Source organism: Eurytemora carolleeae, unplaced genomic scaffold (genome assembly GCF_000591075.1).
Source record: "Eurytemora carolleeae unplaced genomic scaffold, Eaff_2.0 scaffold1742, whole genome shotgun sequence".
Taxonomy (NCBI): domain Eukaryota; kingdom Metazoa; phylum Arthropoda; class Copepoda; order Calanoida; family Temoridae; genus Eurytemora; species Eurytemora carolleeae.
In genome coordinates this window covers 30,472-52,276 of record NW_019397635.1, presented here as the reverse complement: position 1 = coordinate 52,276, position 21,805 = coordinate 30,472, and the positions used below count along the sequence as shown (strand labels likewise).

At 29.8% G+C, this 21,805-nt stretch overlaps 1 protein-coding gene, 1 long non-coding RNA gene and 1 pseudogene across 2 annotated transcripts; 1 reads left to right on the top strand and 2 right to left on the bottom strand.

Moving 5' to 3' along the window:
• Positions 1-1,313: 1,313 nt before the first annotated feature.
• LOC111715277 (uncharacterized) lies at positions 1,314-2,926 on the bottom strand. Its single transcript, XR_002768199.1, has 3 exons — positions 2,872-2,926; positions 1,604-1,681; positions 1,314-1,373 (listed from the first exon to the last, which is right to left on the bottom strand). It is a non-coding gene; the product is annotated as an uncharacterized LOC111715277 (long non-coding RNA).
• Positions 2,872-12,223, bottom strand: LOC111715278 (uncharacterized; the record flags this gene model as incomplete). The annotated part of the gene is made up of 11 exons (XM_023490587.1): positions 12,141-12,223; positions 11,627-11,656; positions 11,204-11,296; positions 10,224-10,250; positions 9,330-9,409; positions 7,709-7,864; positions 6,957-7,006; positions 4,738-4,832; positions 3,728-3,790; positions 3,535-3,562; positions 2,872-2,990 (listed from the first exon to the last, which is right to left on the bottom strand). Coding segments are annotated over exons 1-11 (799 nt in total), but the record flags the coding sequence as incomplete, so codon positions are not given.
• Positions 12,224-20,656: 8,433 nt separating this feature from the next.
• LOC111715281 (neuronal acetylcholine receptor subunit alpha-7 pseudogene) lies at positions 20,657-21,505 on the top strand (annotated as a pseudogene).
• Positions 21,506-21,805: the final 300 nt, after the last annotated feature.

The window sequence follows — 21,805 nt, the reverse complement described above, 5'->3', positions numbered from 1 at the left end:
TGATATTAATTTGATTTTTTTACGGTCTAAGTCGTATGTTCCAACTTCCTCAATTTGTATGGGCGCTACGCTCTTCGGTATGATACGTCTTTATCAATTTTCTCCTTATAGACGCAACAGATAGAAGTAAGATTAGTAGCGATCAAAAGCGCTTTTTTATCGCATTAAGCCTATTCCCCTTTCATTTTTCGCGAACACTCCCTTTAAATAAAAAAATAAATTTTAAAAAGAACCAAAATTTCAAATAATCATGTTTCAAATATTCATGTTTCAAATATTCATGTTTCAAATATCCATGTTTCAAATAATCATGTTTCAAGTATTCATGTTTCAAATATTCATGTTTCAAATATTCATGTTTCAAATATACAAATTTCGAATATTCCTGTTCCAAATATTAAAATTTCAAATATTCATGTTCCAAATATTCAAATTTCAAATATTTACGTTCCAAATATTCAAATTTCAAATATTCATGTTTCATGTTCCAAATATTCAATTTCCAAATATTGAAATTTCAACTATTCATATTTCAAATATTCAAATTTCAAATATTCATATTCCAAATATTCAAATTTCAAATACTAATGTTTCAAATATTCATGTTTCAAATATTCATGCTTCAAATATTCATGCTCCAAATATTCATGTTTCAAATATACAAATTTCAAATATTCCTGTTCCAATTATTCAAATTTAAAATATTTATGTTCCAAATATTCAAATTTCAAATATTCATGTTTCAAATATTTATGTTTCAAATAATCATGTTTCAAATATTCATGTTTCAAATATTTATGTTTCAAATATTCATGCTCCAAATATTCATGTTTCAAACATACAAATTTCAAATATTCCTGTTTCAAATATTAAAATTTCAAATATTCATGTTCCAAATATTCAAATATTTACGTTCCAAATATTCAAATTTCAAATATTCATGTTCCAAATATTCATGTTACAAATATTCATGTTTCAAATATTCATGTTCCAAATATTCATGTTCCAAATATTCAAATATTCAAATTCAAATATTCAGAATTCAAATATTCATGTTTCAAATATTCAAATTCAAATATTCAAAATTCAAATATTCAAAATTCAAATATTCAAATTCAAATATTCGAAATTCAAATATTCAAAATTCAAATATTCATGTTTCATACCATTTTCGATGAAACCTGATTCATGTACACTGTACACTGTACACTGTACAGTGTATACCACATTAAAATGAAAACATTTTGGGTAAAAACTGTTCAATAAAAGAAAAAGGAAAAATAAAAAATAATAAAAAGATAAAATGTTTTTACCTTGAAAATGTTGACATTAGATTTGATGGATCGGTTTCAGGAGTTAAGGAATAATCTGATCTGAAAAATATAAAATTTCACTGAGACGTATCAAGGGACCCTCCATTTATAGAGTGGTATGTCCGATTCAACAACGGTACTCTTTACTAATCAGTTAAAAATCAATTTTTTTTAAACAGAAAAACAAAGATATCTTTCTCATTGTTATTCAGATAAAGAATAAAGTTGTGAATAGTACATATCACTCCACAAGTCCTGTGAAATAAAAGTTTCACAAAAAATTGGTTTACTTGAACTGAGTGAGACGGTTTGTTTTGTTGAATGGAGATGTTTCTGGGAGTCCCTCTGTATCACGTTCAGTCAAATACCTACCAGTAAATAATTTAATTTAACAAAATCCACGACTTCCAGCTTAATCTCCAGTTTCAAGCTCTTAGTCTCAAAGACTTTGTTAATTATAAAGACAAGGCGTTGGAAATTTCTCCGACTATTGTGTACGCTAGTACAGCTGTATTTTGACGTCATTGGTTATTTTGGTTGTTTGAGAGTCTAACGATCGACATTAAAACCTTAAATATTTAACATAATTGTGAATGTTTTAACTAAAATTAATGATATTAATTTGTATTTTAAAATTTATTTAATCATTTGTTGGATATGAGGATCGTCTGGTGAAATATAGCTGAATTTGTGATAAAGTTACGCATCTCTTTTGTATCAAAAATAGCCAATAATTATCAAAGTCTATGCTTAGTCTTTGTTTTAACATTCAAACAAATAATCCTCAACTTTTCAGGATTATTTTAATCATGGTCTTAACCTCTTTAATAAAAGGTCCAGTGAAAATGATATAAAGTAACCAACTAATTTTTATCAGAAAATGATATAGAGTAACAAGCTAATTTTTATCAGAAAATGATATAAAGTGACCAGCTAATTTTTATCAGAAAATGATATAAAGTAACCAGCTAATTTTTATCAAAAATGATATAAAGTAACCAGCTAATTTTTATCAGAAAATGATATAAAGTAACCAGCTAATTTTTATCAGAAAATGATATAAAGTAGACCAGCTAATTTTTATCAGAAAATGATATAAAGTAACCAGCTAATTTTTATCAAAAATGATATAAAGTAACCAGCTAATTTTTATCAGAAAATGATATAAAGTAACCAGCTAATTTTTATCAGAAAATGATATAAAGTAACCAGCTAATTTTTATCAGAAAATGGTATAAAGTAACCAGCTAATTTTTATCAGAAAAGGATATAAAGTAACCAGCTAATTTTTATCAGAAAATGATATAAAGTAACCAGCTAATTTTTATCAGAAAATGATATAAAGTAACCAGCTAATTTTTATCAGAAAATGATATAAAGTAACCAGCTAATTTTTATCAGAAAATGGTATAAAGTAACCAGCTAATTTTTATCAGAAAAGGATATAAAGTAACCAGCTAATTTTTATCAGAAAATGATATACAGTAACCAGCTAATTTTTATCAGAAAAACAATTTTAAAACTTTTCAATCAACGTATCTTTATTGCACTAAAGCACCTGAACAAAAGTAGTCGATGCAGATAAAAGAAAAATTCATTTTGTCTCGGTCTTGTTCATTGTTTCCAAAATTCAAGGAATGAAACGTATCATGGAAAATATGTAGCCTCGTATCTTCTCTGAAAAGAATGGTATAAAAGGAACTTAACACTCGCCTCAGACTCTGATTTTATAATCCTCATATCTTTCAAACCCTGATGTACGTCGTTATGGGTTATTTTAAAACATGAATATTCTTCCAGATAAAAGTTAAAGCTCAAAATATCAAAAGTTTTCGCCGTCAAGATGAAATTAGAAAGGGATCATCAAATTAGAGTTTAAGGCAAGTGTGTCTTCAAGCTGTACAAAATAAACTAACTTTAAATTCTAAAAAATATTTAAAACAGTTAATATCGTTATGTATTGTGTTGGTTTGTTTGTATCAAATAAACACCTTATAAAGGCTTAACCGATCAGTGTCCGATTTAATGAATTTGAGCCGTGTCTTAAATCCGCCAAAAACCGATTTCAATTAATAAAATAATAAAATCCGCTAAAATGGTTGCTAATTAGAGTATGATAAAAAATGGCGGTTTGAAAATCAACTGTTAGTTTAGCTAGAATTGATAATGGAAATTAGAGCGCAAAGCGCCCAAAAGTCTTGTTTATGTAAACATAAATAACCTGAAATAGTCCAGTTTATCCTCTGGTGCTAAAACATTTCGAAATTGTAAGTTCAAACGATTAAAAACGAAGTAACTGTAATTAGAAGAAAGGATATATATTTTTACGGTTGTTTACATTATCATATTTGAATAAATATTATGAAATCAAAGTCAAATAAAAAACATTTAAAAGTTTTACTATAGTATTTAACCTGCAACCCTTGATGGCAACTTCTTCAGTTCTTTCCAAGATGTTTCCCCAACAGGTTTATCAGCTAAAGCATGAAATTGTTCAAAAAATTCAAATAATCAGTTTAGTTAAATAATCAATGGTATTTTGCTTTTTTAAAGAATGAGAATGCAAGAACTTAACAAGACATTAACGACGTTTTGAAGGAAAAGTTCGCGGAAATGAAAGGCTAACGTCGAATTGAATTCTAGGTCGATAAACGTCAGATTGGTTGAACCGACCGGGCTTGTATCTAAAGAGAAAATGCGTAAACACGACTAATACCGAAGAACGTAGCGTCCATACAAATTCACAAAGTTGCATTATTCCACTCCAATCGTAAATAAACGTAAATAAATGACGATCATTTGGTCGCTAGATGTCTCTGCTCTCGATGCTTCAGGAGTTCAACGAGGGAGAAGCGCCTTTAAGCGACAAAACAAATCTTCGCTTAAAGTAAATAGTCTGAAAAAAAAAATATTATGAAATATCAATTATATATGAATGCATCGAATTAAGTTCCTATATGGTATAATATCTGACTGGTTAGTTTTAAACTAAATTGAATAATTTTTGATCTAAGTGAAATATTGCAACTTGATGAATGTACATGGATACTACACTCTTCGGCATGAGTCGTGTTTAACCATTTTCTCCTTACAGATGCAACAGATAGAAATAAGCTTAGTATCGTCATCATCAAATTAGATTTGACGTTAGCATACTCCCCCTTTCATTTTTCGCAAACCCTCTCCCTTTAAAGATTACTATATAATAAAGATCTTCGCTCAAATATAATCATATATAAATATGTTCGGGCCAAATTGGCCAAAATTGTTTTAGGGAACCCATAGGAAGTGGGTACCCTTGGGGGTGACAAGGGCTACAAAATTGAATTTTTTTTTATTCAAAATAAAATTTCTAAAATCAATATTGTTTTTAAATAAAATTTTTAAAAAGTATTTTTAAAATTCCACGGACAAAAATGTTTACCATAGTCATTCCCAGTGATTGTATTTTGCCTGGTTTCATCTGCTAAAGCTGGAAATATCTGTCCAGGATCAACATTTATACCGTCCGTATCATTCCTTAAACATCAGAATATCTGTCCTGGATCAACATTTATTCCATCCGTATCATTCCTTAAACATCAAAATATCAACATTTATTCCATCCATATCATTCCTTAAACATCAAAATATCTGTCCTGGATCAACATTAATACCGTCCGTATCATTCCTTAGACATCAAAATATCAACATTTATTCCATCCGTATCATTCCTTAAACATCAGAATATCTGTCCAGGATCAACATTAATACCATCCGTATCATTCCTTAAACATCAAAATATCTACATTTATTCCATCCGTATCATTCCTTAAACATCAAAATATCTGTCCTGGATCAACATTAATGCCGTCCGTATCATAACTGAAACATAAAAATATCTGTCCTGGATCAACATTAATACCGTCCGTATCATTCCTGAAAAATCAAAATATCTGTCCTGGATCAACATTAATACCGTCAGTATCATTCTTGAAAAATAAAAATCTTGATTTTCGATTCTCTCTATGTTAACTTATTCTGTACATTTCAAAATGGATGAAAATATAAAATTCTTTAGTTTTCCTGTACGTTTTCATTCCAAAAGATCATAATCAAAATTAGAATTCGAGGTCTCTCTGAAAAATGGGTAAAACTAGGGTTGTTAAACGTTTTTGAAAAAGATCGTTAAAAGATCATTTTTTGTTTCGTTTTTCAATCGTTATCAAAAACGATCGTTTCGTTTTTAAAAACTACCCACTCGTTTTAAACTTTTAGAAAACGAAGAACGATCGATTTTGACAACGATCGTTTTATAAAAACAACCATTTTTAAAAGACGAACTTTGTAAAAGAGCGATCGTTTTAAAAAACAATCGTTTTGTTTTCGATTTTCGTTGTCGTTTTCACAACGTAACGACGAGAACGTGAAAACGTTAACATCCCTAGGTGCAACTGCGATTGGGTATAATGGAGAGACTTGCTGTGTAACATGAACTAAGACTTGCAGTATTGCATGAAGAGAAAAGCTTTAGGATTCATTTGATACCAATAATTTATAATTACCAATATAAATACCAATATGAGACATTTTTTACGGTGAACAATTCTTAAATTAGAGCGTAAAGTCGTTTGTAATATTTCACCAGTTGTTTATAATTCTAGTAAGCCAAGTCCATTAGCGCCTGATCCAATCAAAGTTCAGCCATGTGTTGGTGTCTATTCTGAACCAATAGAAATCTAGCTCATTATCCAAATAGAGTTATGAATACTTCAATCGGCGCTATCAGTAAATGGAAATATTTACTTCTAATGAAACTATGGTGTTAGCCAGCAGTAGAAGAAACTTTTTCTACTTTACTTAATAACATACATTACATAATAACATGGACAAAATATGTAAAAAATACTATTCTACAAACTATGTAGTTGCATGTATACAAACAGGTTGAGAAAAATAAAGAACTCATTGGAAATAAGTTCACTATAGTTTCATTAGAAGTAAATATTTCCATTTACTGATAGCGCCGATTGAAGGATTTATCTCTAATTGGATAATGAGATGGATAAAACGATATATGTTACCGCCATACTATTTCTATTGGTTCAGAATAAACAAACCCATGACTGAACCCTGATTGGATCAGGCGCTAATGAACTCGGCATACAGGAGTGAGTTATTAAAATTAATTTTAAAATCTCGAAGGTTTCTGCAAATTCTTTTAGCAAGGGTCGCCTGTTTGAGGTTTTTATTTCATTGTGAAGACGACATTTTGAAGAAATCTGCAACAACAAAAAAACAGCAAAGGTAATAGTGATAATGAAATTTTCTCTATAAGAATTGTACATCTTCAAAATCTCTCATTGGCATTAAATGAATCCGAACGTTTTTCTCTACAATACAACACTTCAAGCTCAAATATATTACATAGCCGGTCTCTCCCTTTAACATTTTTAATCTCTTCGGAGTGTAAAAAAAACACTTATTATGTGATATCTATAAAATTCGATGTAGTTTTATAAAATTGTCGTCTTCTTTATAGAATCTACACTTTTGGTAAAACAGAACCCGCATCTGCAAAATAATGATTTTGGAGAAAGCAAAACAGGGCCACTTGGAATTACGTCTGCAGTTCCTTTAAACATGAATAATATAAAAGTACACCTGAGTTTCATTGCCTTTAAGTATGCCGATTTTACCAGGTTTTCATTTACCTGAAATACAAATGAATAGAAAAAAATTCTGATATTTTGGTCTCAAATAATAAAACTTTTTAAGGTTATCTAGAGTCGATTACTTGAGCGTACCACATTCGGAACACAGTGCGGAGAAATTTTTTAAGAATTTTACGGAAGACTTTGACCTGTTGCAAATCAGGCTGGTTTTGACATGTAACATATAACCAAAATGCATTAATTAAGACATTTTTGGTAATTTTTCTGAAACTCCGCTTTTGAATAATTAGTAATTTATAATTCAATTTTTATAAATAATTTTTTTTTAAGAAATCGTGTCTTTGTCACAAAGCTCTGATTTTCTAATCCATACAACAAAATATCTGTATGCCGAGTCCAATAGCGCCTGATCCAATCAGGGTTTTCTAATCCATACAACAAAATATCTGTATGCCGGTCCAATAGCGCCTGATCCAATCAGGGTTCAGTCATGTGTTTGTTGTCTATTCTGAACCAATAGAAATAGTATATCTCATTATCCAATTAGAGATATGAATCCTTCAATCAGCGCTATCAGTAAATGGAAATATTTACTTCTACTGAAACTAAAGTGACAAATTCGTACACCTTAAAATTATCAAATTGTTAGATCAAAAATCAAATGTTTGCACCATCAGGTTGCAAATAAAAAGGGATTAGAAATTTAAGTTTGCGACAAAGACTCAATTACTTTTAGTATACCTCTTTCTTTTCATAGAGCAATTCTAAAACCTCTTCTCCAATTTTTACAAAAGTTTTAAAATCAGTTTTAACATGATCAGTGGTTTCCAGCTGATCAAACAGTTTAACTGCAGTATCAAAAGATTTCTTCCAAGTTGGGCTAAATGTTCCGCAATTCTGAAATGAAGATCAAATAAAAAATATCAAGATACTAATCAACATTGGAGAGCAGTGAAATTATGTTTCCAGGTTAAACCTCTAAGCTTCATCAAAATGTAAAGGGATTATTGCAGCCATTCAATGTCTTAATCAAAATAAAGTGATTGTAATCATTCAATGTCTTAATCAAAAGGTAAAGTGATTATTGTAGTTATTCAATGTCTTAATCAAAATGTAAAGTGATTATTGTAGTTATTCAATGTCTTAATCAAAATGTAAAGTAATTGCAGTCATTCAATGTCTTAATAAAAATGTAAAGCGATTGTAGTCATTCAATGTCTTAATCAAAATGTAGAGCGATTGTAGTCATTCAATGTCTTAATCAAAATGTAAAGTGATTGTAGTAATTCAATGTCTTAATCAAAATAAAGTGATTGTAGTCATTCAATGTCTTAATAAAAAGGTAAAGTGATTGTAATCATTCAATGTCTTAATAAAAATGTAAAGTGATTGTAATCATTCAATGTCTTAATAAAAATGTAAAGTGTAGTCATTCGATGTTTTAATCAAAATGTAAAGTGATTATTGTAGTTATTCAATGTATTAATCAAAATGTAAAGTGATTGTAGTCATTCAATGCATTAATCAAAAATGTAAAGTGATTGTAGTCATTCAATGCCTTAATCAAAATGTAAAGTGATTATTCTAGTTATTCAATATAAAGTGATTGTAGTCATTCAATGTCTTAATCAAAATGTAAAGTGATTGTAGTCATTCAATGCCTTAATCAAAGTCTAAAGTGATTGTAGTCATTCAATGTCTTAATCAAAATGTAAATTGATTGTAGTCATTCAATGCCTTAATCAAAATGTAAAGTGGTTGTAGTCGTGAAATGTCTTAACAAATGTAAAGTGATTATAGTCATTCAATGACTTTTCAAAGAAAGAGTGAAAAGAAACCGTTGGGATTNGTTTAAAATATCAAATGTAGTCATTCAATGCCTTAATCAAAATGTAAATTGATTGTAGTCATTCAATGCCTTAATCAAAATGTAAAGTGGTTGTAGTCATGAAATGTCTCAACAAATGTAAAGTGATTGTAGTCATTCAATGTCTTTTCAAAGAAAGAGTGAAAAGGAATCGTTGGGATTTGAATATGCGTATTTGAATATGCGTATTTGGCGTTTACTAGATACAAATAAACAGACAAGCAAAGTAATAAATACTCTACAGGGTTACCCACAAAGGATGAGACTTTAACGACGATCTGAAACTTAAATAATAACTCGACCCTGGTTTAAGTCTCTGTCTTAACATTTACTCTTCTGATGGTTTATTTACTAATTTACCAAAGAAGGAAACAGGTTTACAGTTGCAGGTAATCATTAATATAAGGAAATAAACAGTATGAATTTTGTAGAGTCGTTACTGTAGTCTCTATCCTTTATGGGTCCCCCAGTAAATAGATAAATATAAAAGATTACTTGTTTGCAGGGCAACACCCTTAATTTGTTCCAGATGGATAATGCAACATTGTCTTCAGCAGGGGTTGTTGATCTAAAACCTAAACACGAACATCTTATTTGAATACAGTAAGAACCAGAAAAATTTGGAATGTGAATACGATATATAGCGAAACTTGTATTTGATGTTGTTAAAAAGCAAAAAGTCGTATTAATAACTCATTAAATCACTTATTAAGTTAAATGGTTCTGTTTGCAGTGTCTCATGTTCATTGGGCGATTTAAAATCACAACTATAGTATATAAAAGAGTTTTCAGGTTATCAACGAATGTTTGAAGAAAAAAAATTTAAAACGCAATATATATCATAATGAAACTCAGGGTATTTCAGATATTTCAGATTCCAAATAGAGGGTGTTAATAAAAAAAACATACAAAGACATTTTGCCATATTTTTTTGCTAAGAAAATTCAACAAACTTGGGATGAAAGTTCACAGAAACACTAGTCTTGGATCTTTCATTACAACTTGTGTAGAAAAATAATGGATAAAAGCCCAAATCGAGAGAGAAAGTTATCTCCGGAAGATGGGAAAGAAGTTGGGTGTTTAAAAACTTCGGCTTGACTCTTGAGTCTTAATTCCTTATACCCAGGTTTAAGGCTTAATCTTAGAACCAAATTTATGAATTAGCTGACATCTTGTGTCACGTGATTAGGCTCGAGTTAGTCCCAATGAAAATAAAACCGACCCTTTATGTATTAATATGCGTAATTCTAATTCTGAAAAAAACATTCTTAAAGTAAAACAACATCTAAATGATTTAGCAAATTAGTTATCTAACACTTTTCTTATTTTCTTGCTGAAAATATACATCAATGGTGTCTTTATTTTAACCTTGCATTTCAATTCATTTACCTTTATTTCTCTTTTCCTCTTCTTTTCCTGATGAAAAAAATTTGAATTATATGAAATTTTTCTATCTTGTTTGTTAAAAATAGGGAACAACATTTTGAGAAAAAATACACATTCAAACTAAAATGAAAAGTAACTAAACTTGCAATGCAAGATAAAAAGTAAGTTTTTGTCTTTAAATCAGGAATATTCTGTTCAAGAGGTTAGAAACATTTTGTTTTAAATTATGAACATTTTGTTCTAAATTAGGAACATTTTGTTCTAAATTAGGAACATTTTGTTCTAAATTAGGAACATTTTGTTCTAAATTAGGAACATTTTGTTTTAAATTATGAACATTTTGTTCTAAATTAGGAACATTTTCTTCAAAATCATGAACATTCTTAACTAAATTAGGATCCTTTCGTTTTAAATTAGGAATATTTTGCTCTAAAGTAGGTACATTCTGTTCGAAATTAGGAATATTTTGTTCAAAATAAGTATATTATTTTTAATTAGGAATGTTTTTTCGAAGTTAGGATAATTCTGGTCGAAATTAGGATCATTTGTTCGAAAATAGGCACAATTTGTTCAAAATTAGGAACATTTTGTTCTAAATTTGGATCCTTTTGTACATAATTAGGAACATTTTTTTCGAAATTAGGAAATTTTTTTTCGAAATTAGGAACATTTTGTTCGAAATTAGGATCATTCTTTTAGAAATTTGGAACACTTTTTTGAAATTAGGAACATTTTTTCTGTAATTAGGAACATTCTAGTCGAAGTTAGAAACATTCTGTTCGAAATTTGGAATTTTTTTTCGAAATTAGGATCATTATGTTCTAAACTAGGATTTTTCGTTTCGATATATGGAATAGAATTTAATAGTGATATTAAAACAATTTTCCAAAAAGATATTTCGAACCAATTTTTAGTTTTTCGAAATTATTTTGTTAAATCTATGTAATTTGCAAAATGTTGTGATTTTTCTAACAGCGGATTACCTTTCTTAATAATGTTTTCCTCATTTTCCGGGCTTAATATATTTGTAATTTTTTGTCCTACAGGGTCTAATTTTTCCTCTTCAGGAACACAATCTGAAAGCAATTGTAAACGATTTTAATTTGCTCCCCACAAATGGTAAAGTGACATAACAATTTGATATAAAAAGGTAAACATGTCAACTTGCAGATTTCTGCAAATTATTCAAAACAAAAACAAGCATGTTTTAAAAAGCCAAATTTTACGCTAAAAGTGTCCATGAAACTTATATCAAATTTGCCACAAGATTTTTGAGTGTTATTGTTAAATATTTTTATAGTTAATGGAAAGNCCCCAATGATTTTATGGAAAAATGTATCCTTATCTCGGATATAAAACTGTATTTTTATTTTAAATTTTAGTGCTAGTTTTAATAAATTTCTCACCCTTGGATGTTTTATCTTCCTCTACACAATCTGAAAAAACAGTAATGAATATAATTCTAAAATACAATTCTAAAATATAATTCTAAAAGCTCAATGTCAATTTATAGTAAAAGCTTTGCAATATTTGTAAAAATATAAACTTAAACCCGCCGCCCAAAGTATCATATGTGTGCTCGTCCAGCGTATCCGAGATAAAAGAAATCATGTAAATATGATATGACTTTCAAGAAATAAACAGCTTTTTCGTGAGTAAGCATTTTTATATACATAGTGTCATAACATCAATTTTCTAATCCCAAAAGCTTTGCAACCCAATGACCCTATATATTTTAAAATATGAATTCTTTTAGCTCAAATTATCTAAGTTTAAAATATCAAATTAGGTTTACACCATCACGTTACACAAATATAGGGATTAGCAAATTTAAGTTTGTGGCATAGAATCAATTCCTTTAAAAAGACAAAGTAAAGTTTAAAAATAGCCTCTCATATGTTAGTTTCATCTAAATCTTACTTTGGGCTGATGCTGTTTCAGAGAGAATTATAATCCAGGCTAACATAATACATTTCATGTCTGTAAACTAATAAAATATGGTCCAATTCATGTCTGTAAACTAATAAAATATGGTCAAATTTATGTCTATAAACGTAAGAAATATGATGTCTGTAAACTAATAAAATATGGTCAAATTTATGTCTATAAACGTAAGAAATATGGTCCAATTCATGTCTGTAAACTAATAAAATATGGTCAAATTTATGTCTATAAACGTAAGAAATATGATCCAATTCATGTCTGTAAACTTATAAAACATGGTCCGATTCATGTCTGTAAACTAATAAAATATGGTCCAATTCGAATGTCTGTAAACTAATAAAATATGGTCCAATTCATGTCTGTAAACTAAAAAAATATGGTCCAATTCATGTCTGTAAACTTATAAAATATGGTCCAATTCATGTCCGTAAACTAATTAAATATGGTCAAATTTATGCCTGTAAACGTATAAAATATGGCCCAATTCATGTCTGTAAACTTATAAAAATATGGTCCCTGCATTTATGTGTATAAACTTATAAAATATGGTTCAATTCATTTTTTTAAACGTATAAAATATGTTCCAATTTATGTTTGTAAACTTATAAAATATGGTCCAATTCATTTTTGTAAACATATAAAATATAGTCCAATTCATGTGTATAAACTTATAAAATATGGCCGAATTCATGTCTTTAAACTTATAATTATGGATCAATCGATGTTTATAAACTTATAAAATATGGTCCAGTTCATGTCTATGTAAACTTATAAAATATAGTCCAATTCATGTTTGTAAACTTATAAAATATGGTCCAATTCATTTTTGTAAACATATAAAATATAGTCCAATTCATGTTTGTAAACTTAAAAAAAATGGTCCAGTTCATGACTATATAAACTTATAAAATATGGTCCAATTCATGTTTGTAAACTTTAAAAAAATGGTCCAGTTCATGTCTATATAAACTTATAAAATATGGTCCAATTCATGTTTGTAAACTTATAAAAAATGGTCCAGTTCATGTCTATATAAACTTATAAAATATGGTCCAATTCATGTTTGTAAACTTATAAAAATGGTCCAGTTCATGTCTATGTAAACTTATAAAATATGGTCCAATTTAAACTAGGTTTTGGGCACTTTGCGCCCCCTTTACTATTAACAGCTTTTGCTATGAACTTTGAACGTCACCACTCACCATTTTAAATTGTTCTTAAATTTTCGAGGATTTTTCTGTTAAAATGCGGGCAATTTCAAAACTAATAAATTTTGACTTTTATTCCGGGCAAAATTATTCGACCACACAACAACCTGATTGACAAATACTGGGCTCGATTGGTTCAGCTATTTTACGTTTATTGGATACAAACAAACAAACAAACACACAAGACAAGCAAAGTATGTAAATTGCACAACTTTGTTGAATGATTTTATTATAATTCATGCAACCTCCAACATTTTATAACTTTAACTGAATTGAATCATATTTCATTAATTCACAATTAAACAGGTTTTTACAAAAACACACAATAATAAATGGCTAATATGGTCTTTTATGTTCATTCTATTTTTGGAAAAAATAACAATTGTTTAGTTTTTCTTGTTCTCAATATTGTAAAATTGAAATAGACAATTATTTTCTATCAGAGGCGCCGACCTTTTAATATTATTTTAACAAGACTAAGCTCATTGATTATTCGCTATTTGAAAGAAAAAATGTTTTATGAATGAATATTGAATTTAAACGGAGTTTTTTTTTCAGATTGTTTGATATCTAATATTTTTATCATATGTTTTTAGGAAAATGAAATAATAGATATATCTTTTATGTAGTTTATTATATGCTAGCATTAAATTGCAATATCAACATTGGAATATGAAACGCGGTATAATGATAATATTATTTAAATTAAACAATCATTTGATTCCTTAACGTTTGTCACTTAAAGTCATTTCTTTTGTATACAAGGTGAAACAAATATGTTTTCGTTTTGCATTTAAAAATTGACGATGTCCAAATGTAAATTTTGAAAGTTTTTTCTCTTTGCTTCAAAATATCAGAATAATGTACTACACGCTAGGGTTTCAAGCGAATGAAGACTTTAGAAGAAATTATTTTTGCAAAAGGAAGCAAAAACGATGTAGAATTTCGCAGAAATAAAAACGAAAAATGCAAAATGTTCGGCAAAACAAAAAATTGTCTGGATTATGTAGAGGTTGTCTGTATCATGCAGAGGTTGTCTGTATCATGTAGAGGTTGTCTGGATCATGCAGAAGTTGTCTGGATCATGTAGAGGTTGTCTGGATCATACCAAGGTAATCTGGATCATGTAGAGGTTGTCTGAATCATGTAGAGGTTGTCTGGATCATGTAGAGGTTGTCTGGATCATATCAAAGTAATCTGGATCATGTAGAGGTTGTCTGTATCATGTAGAGGTTGTCTCGATCTTGTAGAGGTTGTCTGGATCATGAAGAGTTTTTCAGGATCATGTAGAGGTTGTCTGGATCATGTAGAGGTTGTCTGTATCATGTGCAGGTTGTCTGTATCATGTACAGGTTGTCTGGATCATTTAGAGGTTGTCTGTATCATGTAGAGGTTGTCTGTATCATGTAGAGGTTGTCTTGATCATGTAGAGGTTGTCTGTATCATGTACAGGTTGTCTGGATCATATAGAGGTTGTCTGGATCATGTACAGGTTGTCTGGATCATATAGAGGTTGTCTGGATCATGTACAGGTTGTCTGGATCATGTAGAGGTTGTCTGAATCATTTAGAGGTTGTCTGTATCATGTAGAGCTTTTCTGGATCATGTAGAGGTTGTCAGGATCATGTAGAGGTTGTCTGGATCATGTAGAGGTTGTCTGGATCATGGGTTGTCTGTATCATGTAGAGGTTGTCTGGATCATGTAGAGGTTGTCTGGATCATGTAGAGGTTGTCTGGATCATGTAGAGGTTGTCTGGATCATGTAGAGGTTGTCTGTAACGTATAGAGGTTGTCTGGATCATGAAGAGGTTGTCTGTATCATGTAGAGGTTGTCTGGATTACGTAGAGGTTGTTTGTATCATGTAGAGGTTGTCTGGATTATGTAGAGGTTGTCTGTATCATGTAGAGGTTATCTGGATCATGTAGAGGTTGTCTGTATCATGTATAGGGGATGTCTGGATCATGTAGAGGTTGTCTGTATCATGTATAGAGGTTGTCTGGATCATATAAAAGTTGTTTGTTATTTTTATAAAAAGCTTTAGACCCAATTTTAACCCCTGGTGTTCTCTGTCCCACGTCTGCATTTAAAGAATTTGTGTGCAACATTGTTTATCAAATGATTTTGCCAAACGAACTATTTGAAAACTATTTTCCTGATCAGAAAGAACAAAATCATGAAAAATAAGTAATTACACAGACAAACAACACCATAAGTTATGACCAATTATTACAAAATAATAATAAAAAACTAATGACAAAATAGAAAATACATGAAGGACATGAATGGAGATCAAAAAGTAAAAATTAAAAAACCCTTCAACATAATGTCTGATTAAAGATCAATAAATGCAAGTTTTTGTATCATGTCCACATAGGGTTTATAGTCGGAATTTCGATGCGCGGAATTGCGTGCAATGATTGATTTAGCTCAGGCTATTATTCCATTGGAAGCAATTAAATATTTGCGAAACTGCGAGCTAGAGATGTCAACGTTTTGATTTTTCTAGATTTTAGCTTTCGTTACGATAGTGTTCATCAAAAGTATAAACGTTTGAAACGTTGCGTTGCACAATTTGAAAATTTATGGGAAAGAGTAACATTACGTAATGAATTTTCTGCACTTGCATATCTTATACAACGTTAAGCTTTAGTAAATGTTAGTGAAAAAACAGTAAGCTCCGTTACGCTTTCGCATTTCCCGTTTTAAAAAACTTTCCCAACGTTGCGTTAAAGCTTATGTAATATAACCACAATTTTTTAACGTTCCACTTTCATGCAAGGTAAATATTTTCAGAGACCTTACGTTACACTTTCACTTGGTTTAAGATCTAAAAGATGACAAACGTTTTGCTTTAATAAAACGTTATTGGGGCATAGTTCTGTACGTTACAATGCATTTCAGTGCAAAGAATATTTTTTGTTAATGTTACGTTTTATCTTAACTTTTCCAATATAAACTATTTTAATTACGTTTAAAAATTTTACTAAAATGCACCTTTTCTTACGTTACGATTTATCGAAACGTTATTTTGAAAAATTTTTTGTTACACTTTTTTACAACTGACAATCAAAACTGTTTATTCCTTTCGTTTTTACGAAAGATTTGAAAAAATGTTCTATACGTTGCGTTGTATTAAAATGTTCAAGCCTTAATGTTTCTAACGTTACACTTTATTAAAATAATATTGTTTCTAAATGAAAGCATTGCAAGATTTTTTCCGTGATAATTACATTTTTTTACTCACCCTGTATGTTGCTGTTGTATTTTTAACCTTTTTAGAGAATGTGTAGAAGAATATGCATTATGCAATATAAAGATGTTATAATATTATTATTTTTAACGATTTTTAAAATTTGTAGATGAAAGTTTTTAACATTAGACTTTCAACTCAAAGTGTGTCTTTAAGGGACTAGAGAAGTAATTTCAAGTGACCTTCCATTTATGGAGTGGCATGTCCAGTAGGGGTGATCAATATTGGAATAGAGCCAAAAGCCCACCGGAAGTCGCTGCGTTTTCACCGTAAGGCCACAAAAAAATTTATTTTTTATTTTCATGTTATACATCATTTTCTTGGAAATTCAATGCGAAATTCAAATCTTAAAAGCGTTTAAAAAAATTTAAACTTGAGTGAGTCAGACTTATCAATAACATTAAAAAGTTTAAAAACCGGAATTTAGTATCGTTATTTGGCCATAACTTCTTTAGATTTCAATATATTTAAAAATGGTTTTCGAACCTGAATTCAGCATGAAATTTCCAAGAAAATGATGTATCATATTTATTTTTTGAAATAATTTTTTTAGGCCTTGCGGCGATTTCTCCAATATTAAATTGTCAATTATTATCATTGGGAATCGAGCATGAGTCATGACCCTCTTTAAATGGAGGATCACTTGAAATTATCATCGTGTACTTGACGAGCTTAAAAAATAGACATGTTTTGGGACACTTCATAAAATGAGTTAAAATTCGGCAAGGCAAACCACTTTTGTATGTGGAACAGTAGTTCTAAATTATTTTGAATTAGTTTAAGGTTAATTTTTTCTTATTTACGCAATGCAGACTGACCCTTTTCTTATATCTAACAGTATTCTTAGTTTAAAATATCTAAGGTCTACAACATTGGGTAGCAAAGATATTGGGATTAGAAATATAACTCAACTCCTTTAGACATTCTTATCTAACAGAAGTCATAGCTTGAAATATCAAAAGTCTACAACACCAGCTAGCAAAGATGTAGAGATTAGAAAATTATAATGTGTAGCGAATTTTTAGTATTTTCTTGTGTTTTTTTATGTTACTTACAAAGTGAGTAAAAAAAGCGGCATTAGCTTTAGTTTACAAACCACAATGAAAATATTTTCAGAGTTCATGTTTGGGGTTAAAAAATATCAAATATAGTAAAACAAGTGCTAAATTTGTTTTAACACAAACAACGCAAAATAAAATTATTTAACATTTTTTCTTTTTTAAAAAAATCGATTAAAAAATCAGTTTTTTTTCTATTCTAAAATTTTATAAAAATCTATTGATGAATAAAACATAACACGCATTTTCCATTTGATAAAATATTGTTGCATTTTAGTAAGTATCTACATTTCTAAATTTTTCAACCTAACTTGGTACAGAGCTAATGGTTTAAGTGTTCATCCAAAAAAATCTAAGTTTATCATCATTAAGCCTACAAATTTCCACCTGCCGGAAGAAATTAACATATTTTTCAACAACAATGATCCTGGTGAAACGGATTCCTCTAAAATTTCTAAAATCCAGCGAATCTCCGACACTTCTGAAGAAAAGTCTGTACGGGTTCTTGGGGTTCTTTTAGACGAAAAACTTAAACTACGCTCCCATGTTAACTCTATCTGTTCAAAAATCTCAAGGTCTATCTATTGTCTAAGCCAGGTTAAAAATTTACTTGATATGAGTTGTCTTAAGCTTATTTATTTTGCGCACATTCACTCCCATCTTAATTATTGCAGTAACATCTTTTCTCTTCTTTCTAAAAAGGATCTTATTAGAGTTCAGACCCTACAAAAAAAATCTGTACGTCTAGTCTGCAATAAGAGTTATAATTCTCACACTGCCCCACTTTTTTTAAAAACTGCCATAGTCCCTTTCCAAGATCTAATACAAGTAAATGCCCTTTGTTTTATGTACGAATATAGGTTAAATCGTCTGCCATCATCATTTAATAACTCATGGAGCTTGAACAGGGATACAGACCCCCAATATATGCTAAGAAATGGCGAAGACTTTGCAATTCCACGATTAAAGTACCAGTATTTAAAATCACATCCTCTTTTTTATTTTCCGAATTTATGGAATAAATTTAAACCAGTGTTTAAAAATAGCATTGTTAAGAGCTCAACGTTTTCCAGTAATTTAAAATCTTATTTTCTACACAAACTTGATGAAAGCTATAGCATGGATTGTAACTGTTATTTATGCACTGTTTAGTTTGCTTGTACCCAGGGTCTAAGTACAATACCTTCTTATAATATATTGCTTTGTTGTCTATTCTCCAGGTTTACTTGGGCTCTCATGATCGGACCTACACAGAACCCTAACAGAAATATTCACCTCTCCTTCATTTTTTTTACTTTCATCGTATCATACGCCGCATAAATCTAAAGTTTTCAGGGACCTGGACTAGACAGCCAGATATTGAGCTCTCCGGGTTTCCCGGCACTGTAATAATCATAGAATTCATCAATGTGTTTTTAACCCTTGTAAATGTATAATTATGTGCCTAATAAAATATTTATTTATTTATTTATTTAAAACATGAACCATGCCAACTGAAGTTATGATTTCAAGGAGTCAAATAAACATGAAACCCAGCAATTGTGTTTGTTCACAGACCCGTTCCACTTAATAAGTTGATTTTTTGCAATTAGTAAATCATTTTCTTTATGACAGAAAATGCATATGTAAAATTTCTTAATGTCGTCTTCCTTTTCCAGAGTTTTAGTGGGCTTCATCAAACAATGACAAATCAAAAACCTTTGATGTCCAAGAAACATTTATAAGATTTGAATTTTCACTAATATCATGTTACAAAAAAAAGTTTTTTTTTCAAATTTACTAATCCCTATATTTTCCAACCCGATGGTTTAAACCTTGTATATTTCAATATTAATGGTCTACGACATCGGGTTGCAAAGATATATTAAATGAAAATTAGAGTTTTTGGCATAAACTCATTTTCTTTAAACTTGAAATGAAAAATCATAAGTCTTTGCTCTTATAATCATCAGTCGAATCTCTTACATTGATATATTAGAGACGTTTTGAAATGTTTTGATTGACAGCATTATTGTTACACTTTTGAAATTAAAACTCAGCCCTCATAGTCTAACGTTTTATGAACAACATTTTCATCAGACATATATCTAACGTTAGACTAATCAATTTACTATTCAGAGAAAAGTTATGAAACATTTTGATTTACAGAATTACATTTTTTTAATTGTTATATGTTACATTATTTGAATTCTACTCTGTAAAAAAACTTTCGTTTCCTGATTATTAAAATAATAACCCATTTCTGCAACGTTGAATTTTTCATTATACTATAAGGGAAAACGTTTCAAAACGTTTTCATAAACAGTAACGCATTTTTCAGTTATACAACGTTACACTTTTTATAAGTTGAACTTTGAAATAGAAATCCTTTCGTTACGATATTCAATCATATCACAATTAATTTTTCAAACGTTAGACTTTCAAGCTCCCCTTAGAAACAAAACATTTCTTTACGTTATGGTAAAAAAGGTTGTAGATATTAGAAAAATAACGTTACATTTCCACAAAACGCTAACGTTGGGGGTATGTTCCTCTAACGTTATCGTTTAACGTTAACGTTAGGTATGATCTCCTATAACGTTAACATTTAGCGTTCACGTTATAAAGAATATATCCAAACGTTACACATTATTGTAACGTAACGTACAAAAACGTACATTTTACGTTACGTTACACTATCGTTGACATCTCTACTGCGAGCAACAGCATTGTAAAAAGTGTGAATTGTAACTTACAAATGTATGCAGCAGATAAAAGATTGAAAATGGACAGAATTTAGTTTATGCAGATTTTAAAATATTCCTAATTATTGACCGCAATAAAATTCACTTGCGCGTTAGGACTTCTGCAGTTTCGCTTAAGTAAAATCGACTTGAGTGGAAACCTTAGATCTACATCCCTATACTCCCCAATTTATGCGATTCACTCAATTAGTGCCTATTGAAATCATTTAAAATTTCTTTTCAGTTCATCTCAATTCTTCTGAATAGTATATAAAGTGTATATCATAGATACTCAACTATTGTAGCTGACGAAGCTTGTATATGTATCAAGCTCGAAATGTGGTGGCCAACATCGGCTCTAATCTTTGGGATTCTTCTTCTTCCTTACACTGTGGAGTGTGGGAAGAATGAAAGAAGACTATTGCAAGATCTATTCAAGTATTATAATAAGCTGGAAAGACCTGTTGTTAACGAATCTCTTGCTGTTGGAGTAAATATAGGTCTCACACTCCAACAACTAATTGACTTGGATGAGGAAAAGGGTGTGCTCACAACAAATGCTTGGTTAAAACTAGAATGGACTGATGAGAATCTTCGTTGGAACGCATCCGAGTATGGTGGTATTAAGGATATCCGTCTACCTACCTCCCTGATATGGACTCCAGATATCATGCTGTATAACAACGCAAATTATCAAGTTGATGAAACTTACCAGACCATGGTGGTTGTCTCATCCGATGGGAATTGTTTGTACTTTCCACCAAGAATATTCAAATCAACCTGCAAGGTTGATAAAACTTCAACTGAGCAGCGCTGCAATATGAAATTTGGAAGTTGGACTTACAGTGGGGAGTTCATTAATCTTGACAAGGCTGGAGATTCAGGGGATTTAAGTTCATATATCAGCAACGAGAAATGGGAGATGATTGCAGTCTCAGCAGCTAGAAATGAAGTATATTACAGTTGCTGTCCTGAAGCTTATCAAGATGTTACCTTTACAATACATATCAAAAAGATTGATGGATAGAAAATATTGATAATTATTGTTTACTTTCTCAATTCCAAATATATATTCTAATTTCTTAATAAAAATTTACAATACATGGAACAGTTTCTAATATTTATATTTACAATTCATGGACCAGTTTTTATTTACAATTTATGGACCAGTTTCTAATATTTATATTTACAATTCAAGCACCAGTTTCTAATATTTATATTTACAATTCATGCACCAGTTTCTAATATTTATATTTACAATTCATGGACCAGTTTCTAATATTTATATTTATAATTCATGGACCAGTTTCTAATATTTATATTTACAATTCATGAACCAGTTTCTAATACTTATATTTACAATTCATGGACCCGTTCCTAATATTTATATTTATAATTCAT